Consider the following 18,139-nt stretch of genomic DNA (forward strand, 5'->3'; position numbering starts at 1 on the left):
TTTCTCATGTGTAGGGGCGGCTTTAACCAGGTGTAGCAGCTTCCTCCAAATCTTTTGAGCGGAGATATATGGCAACCAGAGAGATGCAAGTCTTGGCGACAACATATACATATTAACATGTGATTTCCATCACTAGGACATACCATAGCGTTATGATGGTCAGAATTGACCTTGAAAACTGGCGTTTTTGGCACGTCTAGCTATGGGCCACCATTTCTTAAAGTGAGATAATCCATTGAGTATCGGAAAACAAGGAGAAGTTCCTTCTATTTTTCCATTTTCTTAATTCTCTTTTCTTTATCACTGTAATGCAAAATTGCTTTACCCAGAATTTCCCATGTCAGATCATACCAATCGTAATATTGCAATGAGCTTAACCATAATGTGGGCGCCTTTTCCATTATTCTGAGCATGCCGATGTATATTTGCTTGTGTTTATTGTATGTATACGGTGTAAGGTGAATGTTACATTATTGTCTACGTCTTCTCTTGTACTTTAGAAGGCCTTGCAGGATTCGTAGTTAACCCTGTAAATCTGGGCCCATGTGGCGTTTTCAGCTTGCCGTGTATTTTTTTTTAATTACATTTCCTTGTGCTTTACGTTCCTCTGCTTTTATGCTTACTCCAACAAGCCAACTAACCAATATTGTATTTTTCGTAAAATGCTCATGACCGCCATCTGACCCTATACCTATCCACTAGGGACCATTGAATGTCACAGCTCAGTAGACACATGTAATGGATCAGAAAGTGACCAATCTGTTAGATTTGGTTTTCGTGCTTCTGTCAGCTTGTCTCTGAATACGTAGAAGATGACTAGGGGGAGACGCGAGGGGCGCAGGAACTACTGAGCACTAAAGGAAATCCTGGAATTTTATGTGAAAACCTGGAATTTTATATGCAAATAAAAAAAAATCGGCTAGTTTTCTGGCAATTTAGAGATCTACACTTTCCAATAGTCCATGAGACTGCTGTAAAACATATCTCTGCTGCTAACAGCAGCTCAGACAAAATGGCTGCCTCTGTAATCATGTACATAAGATAAAATTTAAAAAAATCCACAATATCAAAAATAATAGATTAGAATAAAAAAGGAACATAGTCAGTATCTGGGTTTTAGGATTGAATATCTGGATGATAAATTCCTTTAAGGATAATATACATCTATCTATCTATCTATCTATCTATCTATCTATCTATCTATCTATCTATCTATTATATATGCAGTTACTGCAATGGAGAACCAAAGCTATCGCTTCCATCTACATACAAGTGGAGTATTTTTTCCGGACTTTCCGCCATGTTTGATCTTTCATATCACTTATCCTGGCTGTTGTCTAAGGTCTTTAATCTAACACAAAGGATTAGATGTTCAGACCAAAGTGAGTCATGCTTGGAAAACCATGCCGGATAGTCACCCACATGTCAGCCATTGTTCCCTTCTTCATTTGATTTGGTAGTAAACCTTTAATGTGTCTAATAATACATTCCCATGGACTCTCGTATAGACTGTTGTGCCATCTTGGGGCCACTTCAGAGAGTCCACGTCCTGTGATATGGGGTTCAGAGGTTGTTGTCTTATCTCTGTTTTCTTTATTTCTTATTAGGACTAAAATAGAAAAAGAAAAAAAGGAGCATGCAAAGTTACACGGGATGATCCGTACCGAGATCAGTGGTGCTGAAATCGCTGAGGAGATGGAAAAAGAGCGACGATTCTTTCAGCTGCAGATGTGCGAGGTAAAGTGATGGATTAATCCAGGACGGGGCGGTCTGGAACATTGTGGAGCTCTGGCTGTGTCATCACTTTCTCTGGCTACAAAATAGTCATAGGGCTTATTTTTTCTGCCAAAGTTGTTTGACATATAAAGACATATTGTCTCCTGTAGTTAGACCCTCATATTAACGTTTGGTGCCTCAATTCCTAGTGTGTCTGGTGGTTTAGTGCCTGATGGGGTGGGTGCCTCACTACCGAGTGTCCAGTGTCTCATTCCCTTATGTCCTGTCTAATATGTTTGGGGTGGATGCCTCACTCCCTGGTGGCCAGTGAGGTGTGCACCTCACTCCCTGGTGACTAGTGGGGTGGGCGCCTCACTCCCTGGTGGGGTGGTGCCTCACTCCCTGGTGGCCAGTGGGGTGGGTGCCTCACTCTATTGTGGCTGGTGGGGTGGGCGCCTTACTCCCTGGTGGCTGACTAGGTGGGTGCCTCACTCCCTGGTGGCCAGTGACGTGGGCGCTTCACTCCGTTGTGGCCGGTGGGGTGGGCGTCTCACTCCTTTGTGGCTGGTGGGTCGGGTGCCTCACTCCCTGGTGGCCGGCAGGGTGGATGCCTCACTATCCAGTGTCCAATGTCCCTTATGTCCTGTCTAATATGTTTTGAACCTTGCAAACCCTTTGTGTAACAAAAGTGCATGCCATATGCTAGTAATGGCCTTCTTCCACCCATAGGGTATGCTCACACTGAGCTTTTTGCAAAAAAAAAAAAAAAAAAAAAAAAAAAAAAAAAAAGCCTCCCCATTCTCCTGATCATTTCAATGGGAATCTAAAGCAGATTTTTCTGTTGGGACATGACACTTCTTTATTTCTCTATCTTCAGGTGGATTCTGCTTTGCAATTCCCATTGAAATGAATGGGGTAGGGCAGAAAAAAACACTAGTGTTTTTTTGCAGTTTTTTTTTTTTTTTTTTTTTTAATTTTTTTATTTGCATTTCCACCTGAAAAATACTCTGTGGAAGGCATTGTCAGACGTTGTCCTTTTTGCAGATTCTGCAGCTGATTCAGCCCCAGAGCCCACTGCACGAGACTAGGGCTGTTTAACCCCATCGTGTCTGGGGATAATTGGCGAGTAAACTAGCAGCGGAAAGCCCTGCTTTGGCTATGTGCTGTAGGATGCACAGGGCTGGGAACTGGAGAAGAATCTGAGGTGCAAGACCTTCCTCAAATTCCTAATCACTTACTGCCATGTAAACTGTCCCTTACAGGCCACAACTCTTAGTAGTGCCCCTTGGTCAGTCGGGCCCCATAACTTGCTTTTAATCCGCGTCCTATACTTATATTTGGGGTATCATCCAGAGATTGCAGTATAAAGAGTCCCATTATTATCCTATAGACCTTCATAAGGCTTTTCTTTGAAGGAGTCATTTTTGTGAGCAAAAGAAGTCAGAATTTGGATCTGACTCGGGGGCGAGAAGGGCACTTGGGTGGCAAGGCCCGGTTATATGCCAGCGTTTCCTCCTCTGTGGCTGTAAAGCCCCTGGAGACTATTGAGAATATTACAGTACTCTCTGAACTTCCGACAAAAGTGATTTTACCTTGCCGACTGAACAAATGTACAGAAACAAGATGTTCCAGTTTTTCTGCAGCGGGGTCATTTTGTGCGGCACGTCCTCCATTTGGTGTATTTTCTTTTATATGTGCAGCGGTTGCCCAGGTAATCCGGAGAGCTCTGCGGCGCTGATGTTTTCTAACAATATTGCACATTCGTGCGTGTAACAATAGGTCCCCAGATCTCCCGCCTGTCGCTTGTAATCATCCTTCAGGGTTGATGAAATGAAGCAAGATTTTCTTATAATGCAAACCTTGAAATAAAAGTGTCCTTTCATGTTTTCTGACAGTACCTGCTGAAAGTCAATGAAATTAAGATCAAGAAAGGAGTGGACCTACTGCAGAATTTAATAAAGTACTTCCATGCCCAGTGCAAGTAAGTTCCGCTTTCTTCACCTTGTGTCTGGGCGCTCTTATTGAATTGATGAAGATAAGGTTTCTCAAGATGTCATCACCCATAGGAGTTTGTATATGTTAATACTTCAGATTCAGTTGCATTAGTGAAACTGAAATGCGTCATGTACTCCTAGTCAAGGATGCTGTTCATTTAGTCCCTGAGATATTGGATTACATTAAGAACCCTGGTATCTGCTAAGAATAGGCTCAAAGTTTACTGGAAGCCAAGAGGTAGCCTCAAATATTGTTCTCAGTGCTCTGCGTAGTGAATGGGCTATACTATTACAGGCCCGGCACTGAACAGTGTACAGAGCCATCTGTTTCTGGCTTTGTACACTGCTCAGTAAACAGCTGATCAGTGCAGGGGCTGTTGTTAGCCCACAAACCTAATTTAGGGACCTATCCGAAAGATGGGTCAATAATATAAAAACTTGCATAACCCCCTGCTGCTAAGCATGGTTAGGTGAAACTTTGGATATTGCAGATTTACTGTGCTGCAGTACTATCACAGGCCATGTATAATAGGGGCGCTGTTTTTGAGCAAAAATTGCAATACAATGTATTCTTATTAAGCAGTTATACATTTCATCTCTGTGTCTATCTATGTAGCTATCTGTGTATGAATACATAGAGACACACACAAAAAAATAATTAAATAAATAAATAAATATATATATATATATATATATACACACTCACTGGCCACTTTATTAGGTACACCTGTCCAACTGCTCGTTAACACTTAATTTCTAATCAGCCAATCACATGGCGGCAACTCAGTGCATTTAGGCATGTAGACATGGTCAAGACAATCTCCTGCAGTTCAAACCGAGCATCAGTATGGGGAAGAAAGGTGATTTGAGTGCCTTTGAACGTGGCATGGTTGTTGGTGCCAGAAGGGCTGGTCTGAGTATTTCAGAAACTGCTGATCTACTGGGATTTTCACGCACAACCATCTCTAGGGTTTACAGAGAATGGTCCGAAAAAGAAAAAACATCCAGTGAGCGGCAGTTCTGTGGGCGGAAATGCGTTGTTGATGCCAGAGGTCAGAGGAGAATGGCCAGACTGGTTCGAGCTGATAGAAAGGCAACAGTGACTCAAATAGCCACCCGTTACAACCAAGGTAGCCAGAAGAGCATCTCTGAACGCCGCACAGTACGTCGAACTTTGAGGCAGATGGGCTACAGCAGCAGAAGACCACACCGGGTGCCACTCCTTTCAGCTAAGAACAGGAAACTGAGGCTACAATTTGCACAAGCTCATCGAAATTGGACAATTGAAGATTGGAAAAACGTTGCCTGGTCTGATGAGTCTCGATTTCTGCTGCGACATTCGGATGGTAGGGTCAGAATTTGGCGTCAACAACATGAAAGCATGGATCCATCCTGCCTTGTATCAACGGTTCAGGCTGGTGGTGGTGGTGTCATGGTGTGGGGAATATTTTCTTGGCACTCTTTGGGCCCCTTGGTACCAATTCAGCATCGTTGCAACGCCAAAGCCTACCTGAGTATTGTTGCTGACCATGTCCATCCCTTTATGACCACAATGTACCCAACATCTGATGGCTACTTTCAGCAGGATAATGCAATGCCATGTCATAAAGCTGGAATCATCTCAGACTGGTTTCTTGAACATGACAATGAGTTCACTGTACTCCAATGGCCTCCACAGTCACCAGATCTCAATCCAATAGAGCATCTTTGGGATGTGGTGGAACGGGAGATTCGCATCATGGATGTGCAGCCGACAAATCTGCGGCAACTGTGTGATGCCATCATGTCAATGTGGACCAAAATCTCTGAGGAATGCTTCCAGCACCTTGTTGAATCTATGCCACGAAGAATTGAGGCAGTTCTGAAGGTAAAAGGGGGTCCAACCCGTTACTAGCATGGTGTACCTAATAAAGTGGCCGGTGAGTGTGTGTGTATGTATGTGTATATATATATATATATATATATATATATATATATATATATATATATATATATATATATATATATATATATATATAATTTACTTATTTATTTTTATAAAGTGTCAGGTCACTCAGCAGATTTTGCAGAAGAGCACAACCTGCAAAATCTGTGATAATCTTCCTACTGGCAGCAGCAAAGTCAGCAAATTTCCTGAAAGTTTTAAGCTTTTTCTTCTTCTACCTGATTTCATCTCGCTAAAAATAAAGCCTCTACCTCCCAATGAAATGAATGAGAGGTAGATTTTTTGTTGAGGTGGATTCCACCGCAACGACAGCATACCTCACTATGCCCCACCTTTTGGGCAAAGAGTCAGGGGTGGTGCAAAAAATTGCAATTTTATTAAATTAAGGCCATTTTCCCACGTTTTTCCTTATTGCAGCTTTTCCTGCTTTTGGTTAAGCCAAACCAAGGGTGGCTTCAACGGGAATGGAAATCTGTACGGGAAGCTCTTTTGTGTCTGCCTTCCGCTAATCTGAAGGCAGACCTCCAAAAACATTCCAGCTATAGAGGTCATATGTAGGAATATGCAGATGACATTGTATTGTGTTATAATGGGGGTATAATGGCTGGTGTTCCAGATCACATACTGGTTGATGTCCTTGGTTGGTAGTGTATACAGTATATTTTTAATGGATTGTGGTAATCATAGAGAATTGGATTGCGATGTTGTCTGTAGTACCTTCAAAAAAAAAAAAAAAAAAAAATGAGGATGTCTTGGTCACCATGGTTTAAGGTATTGTATTGTAAATAACATATTAATACTTAGTGACCCTCCAGGTCCTTCTTACTGCGTCTCATTCCTTTAAGTATGTGCATCAATTACTCAATAATCTTCCTTTTCTCACTGGTAGATTAGTAATCTGTATTTACCGTAATAATAATTCTGCCCTTGCTGTAATAGAAATCAGTTCCCCGAACACTTCATGGTGAGCAGGTGGTATAAACAGCAGCCTATCAGAGGAGGCAGAGCTGCAGAGAGGAGGGGCAGAACAGCAGTCTGAGCCAATGATGAGACGGGAGGTGTGTCCCAGACTACTGCAAACCCCTTCTTGACACTACCACAACTACATAGTTCCATATAAAAGAGCAATCAATATACGGACTATAAAGCGCACACACATTGCTGCTCTGTATAGGTGCTGCCAGTCACATGCCAGGCTGGGTTGTCGGTGGTTTACTGAACACCATGAAATATTTCCTTATTCTTACCTGCTCAAAGACCAGACTAGTAACTCGGTGGCGGAAGATGAAGGGGTGTTTTTCAGAATCATTTCTAGGTTTAGTTCAGTAGAGCAATCTCTGTGCGACATCACAAGTGCGGTATTACATGAAAGCCTGTTGTGAAGATCAGGGGAAGCAGAGAGCAGAGGTGTCCGTGTCCCGCAGAGCCTCCTATTATTTAATGGCAGCTGTTATTTCAGCTCATGTGAGAAACCTTCAGAAATGTGAATATATCACCTATGGATGACGCGTATAAAAATAACCCCGTGTGACTGGTTATTATTAGTGGCGAGAAATATCAGGAGTGTAACAGCATTTCCTTGTCTTCCGGTGTCAGCCTTAAAGCCACCACTTTTGGTTGATAAGGGGTTTTTGTGGTGGGTAACTTTTTATTGTTTTGCCAATGAGGCTATTACTTTGTATAAGAGGTTAATGGCTGACCAGGGTATTGTAGTGGTGGTCAGCCTGTCTCAAACATGACCGTTAACCCAGCCATACATATAAATATATAGGACTTCAGGTCTGTGCTTCTAATATACTTTCTTTTAAAGAGGACTTATTTGCTCTTGATATGTCTCCTTAAGGGAGCCCTTTAACCCAGCTCGATGATAGATTGATGCAATTAACCCTAACCCAACCGTGTTCTCCTGTTGTGAATTTATCAATATGCAAATAAATTCTTTGGAGCAATGACAACTCCCTCATTGCGCCAAATAGCTAATTTGCATATTGACAAAAACACCATCTCCACAACACAGGCAGTGATTTACAAAGGGACAACACAGGTTAGAGCTAGATGATCCTAACCTATATGCGGGGCTAGGTTCTAGTCACTCTCCCTTTTAAAGGGGCCCTATCAGCAAAATTATGCTGTATGAGCCCCACATATGTCTAAATAGCCTTTAAAAAGGCTATTCAGGCACCGCTAATGGTATTTTAAAAGCCCCCCCCCCCCCCCCCCCCGTTTTAAACTAACACCATAAAACATATATGCAAATTATACTTACTGTGCACGGTGGGCGGTTCGTGCACTGGTGGACGTCCTCTTTGGTCCCGCCTTCCTCTGGTGTCGTCTTCCAGTGACGTCCTCCTTCCACGCCTCCTTCTTCTTTTCACTGGCGGGCTGTGTTTAAATCCTGCGCTTGCACAGTAACGCTCCCTCCAGAGTGCTACTGCGCATGCTCCGGTGCCATTTTTTTCAATGGAAGTTCGCGACCTTGCGCAGTACGCTCGCGTTTTTCTAAGGGGAACTAAGGATACCTTAGAAATATGACAAAAATGGGGCCGAAGCGTGCGCAGTAGCGATACTGCATACGTGCGGGATTTAAACACGAACCGCCAGTGAAAAGAAGGAGGAGGATGTCGCTGGAAGAAGACACCGGAGGAAGGCGGGACCGAAGATGACGTCCACCAGTGCATGAACTGTCCACCGTGCACAGTAAGTATAATTTGCATATATGTTTTTACGGTCTTAGTTTAAAACGAGGGGCTTTTAAAATATCATTAGCGGTACCTGAATAGCCTTTTCTAAGGCTATTCAGGCATATGTGGGGCTCATACGGTATAATTTTGCTGATAGAGCCCCTTTAAGTAAATTCCCCATTAACCCATAAGTGCTATCTTCTTTTTATGGCCGCCTGTCTGTAAGGCTAGGTCAATATGTCGACTTTGGCTGTAACCTTGCCATGTTGCCCCTTTGCTTTGCTGCCCTCAACAGTATTTTTAGTTCTTGGTCACACATTATTCACTCTCCGTCAGGGGTCTCAGTATTTTTTTATTTTTTTATTTTTACCGTAAGAGACGTAAGAGTTATCGCACTGTGCCTGCTGTCTGACATTGATAAAATTGACAGACCTCATTATACAACTATGGGGTCTGTCCACAGTCAAAACTAGATCCATCATGGCTGACATGGCTCCCTTATGAACAGAACCTAGTAAGCCTATCAGTCTTGTAAAATGATTGAACTTGTATAATAACCGTAACACTATGGCAAAGATTGTTCTGCGGAATAAGTCATCTGTAGCCCGTCTGTATTGTGATATCAGCCTCTTCTCTACCATGAATAGACCCGGGAGTATATGTTTCCTATTAATCTCAACCTTCATGGTTCACAGGGGGAGATATTTTTATTTCAAGTCATTTTATCACACGTGAACCAGGAAATTACAGCATCAATCTGAACATGTGAATACATGACACTTTAATATATGTGTAATATATGTGTTGCTCATTTCACCCTGCTCCCGTGGTGAGCCTCTACAACACCCATTATATCTGCTGACAGCTCTATCTGGTTGCTTTTGTATAAGATGTCCATGTTTGATGTCAGTCTCTGGGATTTGCAGCTTCTGTATCATGCCTGACATTTTAGATTTAGTCCTTTCCAGGCTAGGTGTTATTTTATTAACCCACTTCCCGTGTCCTGACCTCAGCCTTGTTCCTGGATTGCACTTCTGTTTTGCCTTTTGGTTCAACCACCTGGATGACAGTCCCCTCCTGATATAAATTCCTGACTTATCTTCTGACTTGTGATCCCGTCCCATCCTCTAGCTTGCTCCATTCTAACTACCATATATTTGGTGAACCATTGCTTCGTTCTTGACTTCGATACCTTAGAGCAGCCTTTCTACTCCATTTCCTTTTTTTTTTTTTTTTTTTCCTTAAATGTAGATTGTGAGCCCCATATAGGATTCACAATGCACATTTTTTTCCCCTATCAGTATGTCTTTGTAGAATGGAGGGAAACCACGGGGAGAACATACAAACTCCTTGTAGATGTTGTTGTTCCTGGTGGGATTTGAACCCAGGACTCCAGTGCTGCAAGGCTGCAGTGCTAACCACTAAGCCACCGTGTTGCCCCCACTTTCTACTCCATTTCCCTCACTATAGATTCGTAAAAGATCAGAAACCACCTCAACCATCAGAAATCTATCTAGTGTAAAACTGTAAACTCGAGGGGGAGGAGGGAGATGCAGGTGCAGTTTCTCACTTTTGTTTTTTGCATTTGAGTTCAAGAGTATGATGGGGAGAGTGAAAGGTAGCAGCAGAATGGACATATCTGATTGCTTTATAGTTGAATACACAGTGGTTTAATGGTGTGAGATGTTTGATGTGATCTTTTTTTTTTTGGGGGGGGGGGGGTGTTAATTTACTACTGGTTTTTTTTTAGTTTCTGAGCTGAACTTCAGTAGAAGTGAATGATAAAGATGATATCCATCTCGCATCACAATTTCTAATGGAGAACATTATTGACAGGCACCATATTATACCAGATATCAATATCTAGCTCTAGTCTTTCAGTCTGCCTGAGTGATATACTATACGTGATACTGTAGGTACCACAATCCGTTATACAGTGCATCACTTTGCATGTAGTAGCATAGTTATAGGAGACTTAGTCTGGCTCACTACCCTCGCCAGTCATGTTATAAGATTTCTGACTTCTCCAGATGTTTAACCCGTAGACGACTTAAATATTAAATAATATATGATGATGAGAACAGAATGGGCCTCCTCTAAGAGTCACGATTATTGATTTAATAATAGTCTTACCAGAACTTGGAGCCGTTCCTTGGCATCGCTGTCTGGTTTCTACTTTAGTTTATTAAAAATGTTGGGCTATAAATCATTACGTGCCTTTTTTTTTTTTTTTTTTAAAGAAGTAAATCTCCCTTTTCAGCACTTGTTGGTGCCCTGCTATACACCGCACAGTAGTCACAGGTAGAGGGTTCTCTGACATCCCTAGTATAAAGTGGTTCTTGGTGTAAAGGCCCCATTTTCTAATATAAAGCATATCCTCTAGCCTTGGTTGATATTAACGGGTGTTACTGCATTGCTCAGTGGAAATGTACAGTTGCTGCTGGCTTCTTTTGCAGATTGCTGGCTATGAATGGTACTTTTTTATTTTTATTTAAATGTAACATGGAAAATTGGAAAAAAAAATTCAATTTTTTTTTATTTTATTAAACATAAAACTTGGTAGCCGTTTATTAGTTAGGTCATTTTCTTGTGATACATTCCCTTTAAAGGCAATGTGTTGCTAGAAAATTATTTTTTTTATATTAATTTAAGCATAATGTAAAAAAATTTTAAAGATTTTTCCTGATCTTTATTAAAAATTCGCAACCCTGCAGTTTTGACACTGTCCACTGTAATATATAGTATAATATAATTTAATATATTGAGAACTCCTGTTTTCAGCAGTTTTTGCAGCAGCTACCTCACTTACAGCACACTGATGATTGTAGCGATCATATAGATAACACCAGAATCCACTAGTTTTACAGCTTATCTACTACCCTCTCTACACAATGACCACAGAACTCTCCTATACAAGAGTATAGGGTATATATTCGAGACCATTGTGTGGTCCTTTTATTGGAAACTGGAAGTGTTTTAGGCTTAGTGGCCAAAGTTAGAAATTTCCGGATTTGTTTTTAAAGGGATTCTCGTTGGCATGATGGAATAGCCTTAAGAAAGGCTATTCTTCTCCTACCTTCAGATGTCCTCTCCGCCCCACCGTTCGGTTAAAATCCTGTTTTTCACCAGTATAGAAATGAGTTCTCCCGCAGCACTGGGGGCATCCCCAATTCTCCGGGAGAACTCTCCAGCGCACCTCCATCTTCTTCAGAAACGGGGTCTTCGCGCGTCTTGTTCCGGGGGTTGGCTTCAAACTTCTAGGCCTCACAACAGTATTGTAAGCGGCCATTTTCTTGTGGCCGGCGGGCATGTGCAGTCTGATTTGTCCTAGGCTCGAGGCCTAGAAGTTTGAAGCCAACCCCCGGAAGATGACGCCTGAGGACCCCGTTCCTGAAGATGATGGAGGCGATGCTGGAGAGTTCTTTTGCAGCATTGGGGACACCCCCAGTGCTGTTTGAGTGATGAGGCCCGCCCCCAGTGCTCATTTGCATACCAACAAAAAACGGGATTTTAACCGAACGGCAGATAGGAGAAGAATAGTCTTTCTTAAGGCTATTCCTACGTGTCAACGAGAAAAAAAAGGTTTGTAATGGTAGAATCCCTTTTAAAATATTTGTGTTTAAATAAGCCATTAATGAAAAAAAATTAAAAACATCACCAAAAATTCTTAAAAAATATGTTTAACCTAAAATCACGATTTAAAGAATAGGTCATTTCTAGGCAACACATTCCCTTTAAATATACCTAGTACCTGTGCTGCCCTTTATCAGTAATAGAGTAGTGTTTTTATCTCGTGTGCCCTTCGGCCTAGTTTACCTTTCTTGTTATCACACCCAAATGGGGCGATTTGTAATACTTAATTTACATATATTGTTAGTTTTTCATTTCCTTCATACATTATATCCCGGAAAGTAGTTCCATTAAAGATCTTAGGCACTGAATACTGAATCCACACCTCTACAGATTGTACACATTTTTTTAATTGGCGTCCTATTGATACTGATTTTTTTTTTTTTTTGGATTTTTTTTTTTCTTTTATTCCATTTTCTGCTTCTCTTTAATGAAGCCGACTGTATATGTTGCGATCACATATTATCTGAGAATTGTTACACACAACGAAGTCACAGTACAGCGCTCCCATTTAGATAATTATATGTCGGAACAAAAGGGAATCCGACTGTGAAAACGCAAGTGTGAGTCCTCAAACAAATTTAATTAGGCGCTTTTATTTATGGAATTAAAATTGGCGTTTGTTTTCGTTGCTAAAAATTTATGGCCGTTCTTTATTAACAAGGCCTTTATTTTCCAGGGATTTATTATAGAGTGCATGAATAAACTTATTTATACAATATTTTTCTGGTTTTGGCGTGGCCATCACTTTGAGCCTGCCATACTGCGCTGACGAAGAGCCTGAGTGGCGGCTGAATAGCCCTACAGTGTTCATATCACAATGAAACCCATCAGTCTCAAGGACATAGCATAGAAAACTGCGCCCCTCCCTCTTATCCGATAATGTACTTACACATAATATTTCTATGGGACGGGATTTCAAGTTCTATATAATGCTGTCAAATACATTTTCATGCCGTGTGCGGAACATCCTTTAAAGGGGCAGAAATTTTTTAAATCTAATTCTACCCATTCCGCAAGACCTTCTCCAAGATCCTGGTAAGTTTTCTCTTTGTCTGTCATCATATAGTTTCTAGTTTTCCTAAATTTCCACCCTTCTGGGAAAAATAAATAAATCGCGAGGTCTTTGGAATGAGGATGTGGAATTTTAGATACACTCCCACAACAAATAGACCACACCTCTAAAATCACAACCGTACCTGTATCGCAATTCTTGCGCCTGTACTACCTTCTCAGTATGCCCTAGTCTGCCTATGCTGCTTATAACAGTCACCCTGTTTTGGATGTCTCTTACATCTGATATGGTGGGGACCACTAAGGAGGCAGTATAGTGTATATGCGGGCAATAAGGGGACAGTACAATGTATGTGGAGCACTATACAGTGTGTGGGAGCAATAAGGGGGCAGTATACAGTATGTGGAGGTTGTATGTGAGCAGCATACAGTTTGTGGGGGTACTTAGAGGGCATTATAATGTGTGTGGGGTCAGTATACAGTGTTTGTGAGGATTAAGGTGGAAATATAGTGTATATGGGTTTTACACTGTCTACCAATAAGTATTTGGACACCCATGCAAATGCAGATATCTGCGCTCGTGATGTACGTCACGCCTTCCACCGTTAAATAGGAAAACGCATTGGCATTAGTCGCATGCAAGATGCCATGAAGTGCAGATGGTCCGATTTCGAGAAAGGGGTAATTGTGGGGTACCACAGAAATGGTCGATCCTTAAGGGACATAGTAAGCGAACTGAATTACCCAAAATCCACAGTGGCCTATGTGATTACGAAATGGAAGGTGAACGGTGATTTTTGGAATGTCCCCCGAGTCGGCAGATCCCCGAAACTGGGAGATAGAGATCGACGAGTGCTGGCCAGAGAAACCACACCCAACCGATGGCTCACATACACCAGGAGTCTCACCAGGCATCCGGGAGTATTGTGTCGCTCAATACCATCCGTAAGGAAACATCTGCTGGGTTCTACCAACTATTGGATAGGAAGAAATGTGTTTTTTCTATTCTACCACAGCTGTCCACATACTTATTGGTAGACAGTGTATAAGTGGGCAGTGTGTGGGGGCCAGTAAGGGGGCAGTATATTATGTATGAGAGCAGTAATAATGCATCTGGTGGCAGTTTACATTATGTGGGGACACCAAGTTGCAGTGTACATTGTGTGAGGGCACTAAAGGGGGGGGGGAGGGTAAGTGTACTCTGTGTATGGGGGCAATAATGAGGAATTCTATTATATGTGAGGGCAGTATACACTGTTTGGGGGAACTAAGGGAGTATTACACTGGGTGTATGAAAGACTAAGGGGGCAGTATTAGGGAGTCCCCAGACATAACTTTTCTTGGAGCCCAAGAGAATGCCAAGACCGACCCGACTCTTATTTCCCAGGCAGTGGGTTTTGCGGTAAGTAGAGTATAAATATTAATTTGCAGAGAACTTGTCTACATCTGCCCGAGGTGAAGCGAAGATGATTTACGGAACAAGCTTGACAATGAATGTAATGTTCTGTGCCACCTGTGTTTTTATTACAGAACATGCACATTATAGCAGGCGAGCGCCCAGCACTTCTGTACACAAAAGGCCTGTACTTTGTAATTACGGCGTCTAATAAGGCAAATCACCGTATGCGAGAGGCATGATGACAGCTGCGTCTGACTACAGATTGGCCATGGTCCTCTCTAATTAAATGTCCTCATACAGACGTGTAACGGCGGCCATGATGTCACTACGTGGTATTATATGGGGTTATGCATCTGGATTTCTTTGTCTGTATAACATGGTTATAACCCCAGTTCCCCTTCCCCATAGTCACCAATGACCGCGGTTATGTGATGGCGGTTTTATATTGCAGAAACCTAATCATTATTTTCGGGGAATGCTGTAATTGTTTGGTCTACTTGGCTGCTGATAGTTATTGATCGGCCCATTGTGCACCCCGGGGCAGTGTAGAGTAGCATTAGCAGCGCTCATCAATATACTGTAATACTGTCAATTCTGATATAATGCCGGCACCTACCAGCGTCCTCTGCCCCCAAACACTTAGTGTTTGCTCTTAAAGTGATTAGATTTTTTTTCTCTCCTCCCAGCTTCAATTATCATTGGCTTTTTAGTAAATCCAATTCCGCTGCTGCAATTCTAACCTGGAAATCTAATCACATAAATGGATCTGATAATCGGATTACCGTATCTCTGATTTACAGCGCGCCGCCGTTACAGCCAGAGGAATCGGAGGAGAAAACTCATTTGTTAAATGAATGTTTTGGGATGGGTTGTTGTGTACAGCTGCATTACAGTCACTGTGGGATAGCCCAGAATCCGGCAGCTGGATCCCCCGCTCTGGCTGCTCGCTTCATGAGCCGCAGGCTACCTGATTAACTCTTTACAAGCCATATGGCTTCAATACTGCATCACTGCTTTCTATGCATATAAGGCAGTTGCTTAAGTAGCAATTCCATAAGGTCATGTTTTCTAAATTTAGCCTTTTTTTTGGCTGCTGATGAAATACCAATAATACCCTTTTACTGTCTGTAATCTGTCTACGATTTGCAAAATGTAGGTAAAAACAGCAGCCATTGTACCTCCTACACGCTGCCGTAATACGGATCCTGCTATGGCCACATACTTCTCTCTTCCAAAGTTATGGGGATACGGCATATCTTCTTTATGGACTTTGTATGCTATTATGACATGATTTGGAGCCTCCGTATGTACATGAACCTGTAGTCTGTTGCCTGTCATTCAAGAAAAATTCAGGGAATCTTGGTATTATCCCTCCCGGATATACATGAATAAATTGACAATCAAGTTTTACCATGCCCCTTGTCAATATGGTGTCAGTTTATGTATAATTTCCCAAGAGGAATAACTGAGGAACGACACAATGCAGAGCAATTAGAGGTCACAGAATTGTGATTTCAAAGGAAATATGAGTATCTATTATAAAAAACACAAAAAAACAAAACAGTATAATCTGCAGGTATCTTATTATAGAGCAGGAGGAGCTGTACATACTGATATACAGTTTTGTGGGAGTAGATTGTGTAATCTGTCATTTATTGGAATTTCTGCTCTTTCTATGATGTCCAGAAGGCGGTCGTATCAGTGATTGACAGCTGTCTCTGTATGTTCAGTCAGACTGTACATACAGAGATAGGAGGCTGTCAGTCACTTAAAGGACCACCTCCTGTATTTGTCAACCTATAGGTGAGAAAAACCAAGTGAATGTAATGTATGTGATCTAGGTTATTATACAGTTAAAAAGATCCCTGACACTGAAAAATAGAAATAGGAGCAGAATCGGGAAAACAGCTTTCTGTCCGACTAACATCCCAACTCATCAATAACACAAGCAGCTAGTCACAAGTAGATTCTATCCTTAAAGGGGCTCTATCAGCAAAATTATGCTGATAGAGCCCCAAGCATGCGTGAATAGCCTTTAAAAAGGCTATTCAGGCACCGGTAATCTAATTTTAAACCCCCCTCCTGCTTTAAAATAAAACTATAAAAACATATATGTAAATGATACCTAACCGTGCACAGTGGGCGGTCGTGCACCTTCCAATGTCATCTTTGGTTTGTCCTTCCTCTTCTTTCCTCTTCCAGCGACGTCCTCCTGTCCTGGCTCTTCTGCGCCTTCATCTTCTGTTTTTCCAGCGGGTTGTGTTCAAATCCCGCGCGTGTGCAGTAGCGCTCCCTCCGGAGCACTACTGCGCACGCGCCACCGCCATTTTGTTGTAGTTCTAAGTATCCTTAGAACTACGCGAGCATGCGCAGAACGCTCGCGATCGTCTTCATATCAAGAAGAAAAGAAGCTGAAGGTGGAGAAGAGCCAAGACAGGAGGAGGTCGCTGGAAGAAGAAAGAAGAGGAAGGAGGGACCGAAGATGACGTCGGATCGTGCACGACCGCCCAGCGTGCACGTTCAGGTATCATTTACATATGTTTTTTTTATAGTTTTATTTTAAAACGGGCGGGGGGTTTAAAATTAGATTACCGATGCCTGAATAGCCTTTTTAAAGGCTATTCATGCATACGTGGGGCTCTATCAGCATAATTTTGCTGATAGAGCCCCTTTAAACTCTCTGTGAGCAGCTGAAGACTCTTCTCAGTGCAGTGTATAGGCAACGAACACAGAGCAGAAAAGTTGTGCGTAAATATGCAGAGGCTGTGAAGAGAGATTTGCCTTCCTCCTCCACTTTCTATGTTCCATTGTGTTACTGTTGGTTTCTAAAGACAGACCTTCCTTAGTAACAGAGAGTGAGCAAACACTTAGTGGCAGGAACTTTAGGAAAGGTTTTTGGGCAGAATCAGTGACTACTTGAAATAGTGTTACATTTTGGTGAAGAATCCCATGATCTATTAGTTGAGACTACATTGTCTGAAATTCTAGCAACCCTTTAAGTTAGTCTAGAGATAAAAACATGTCATCTTTAGTCAAGTATATAATGGTATGCAAGGTCACCTCCATTGTGAGAGTGATTAACTGTATATAGTTATTGTGGTGTCACCAGAAATACTTTCCTATTGCCTTGTCCATGAAACCACAAGTCTTATTGTCACTGGATAGACTTGTTTCCTGCTTAGTATATTGCGGTATGTCGTTGTCTATCAGTATCACAGTATGAAACCACAAGTACATTGTATTGTATGCCCATGAATTGGTGTCACCCACGTAACTTTAATGAGCTTTTCCTCCATCCTTTCTATGGTGGTTATAGGGTTTGTCACTTAACATTTACAATCCCTGGTTGTGCTGAAGACCAAAAATGACTTGATCTTTAAAGGGTTAAAACCGACATGGTGGACATTCACCACCATACATTCCAGTTCATATCCTATTCTCATGTCAATCATGATGATGTTTCATTAATACCGCCATAACTCCCAACACGGTGTCGACGTGGTCATGTGACATTATATAGAATCTGAATGGTGATAATATTACAAGTTTATCGTGTTTTGTCTTTTGCATTGTTTCAAGTCTTCAGTTGAGTCAGCAATTTTGACAATCCGTCCTCAGTTATCCCTCCTGTTTACACTATTACGTTACCGCGGTCAGCCGCTCTCCAATATTCCAGGTTAGTGTTAAGTGCAGGTCAAGAGAGGGGAATCTAAACTGTGACCCTCATCCGGTTAGTGTTGTACTATGGTATGGGGGATGG

The 18,139-nt window shown here is 41.9% G+C and overlaps 1 protein-coding gene across 2 annotated transcripts in view; it reads left to right on the forward strand.

Annotated features, from left to right (window-relative positions):
- Nucleotides 1-18,139, forward strand: part of ASAP2 (ArfGAP with SH3 domain, ankyrin repeat and PH domain 2) — a 127,071-nt gene that overhangs the window by 74,011 nt on the left and 34,921 nt on the right. For both annotated transcript variants that reach the window (XM_075269132.1, XM_075269133.1), the window contains exons 6-7: nt 1,608-1,737; nt 3,612-3,697. In XM_075269132.1, coding sequence (XP_075125233.1) covers nt 1,608-1,737; nt 3,612-3,697 — 216 coding nt within the window. The remainder of the gene's footprint in view (nt 1-1,607; nt 1,738-3,611; nt 3,698-18,139) is intronic.

This window comes from Leptodactylus fuscus, chromosome 3 (assembly GCF_031893055.1).
Source record: "Leptodactylus fuscus isolate aLepFus1 chromosome 3, aLepFus1.hap2, whole genome shotgun sequence".
Classification (NCBI taxonomy): domain Eukaryota; kingdom Metazoa; phylum Chordata; class Amphibia; order Anura; family Leptodactylidae; genus Leptodactylus; species Leptodactylus fuscus.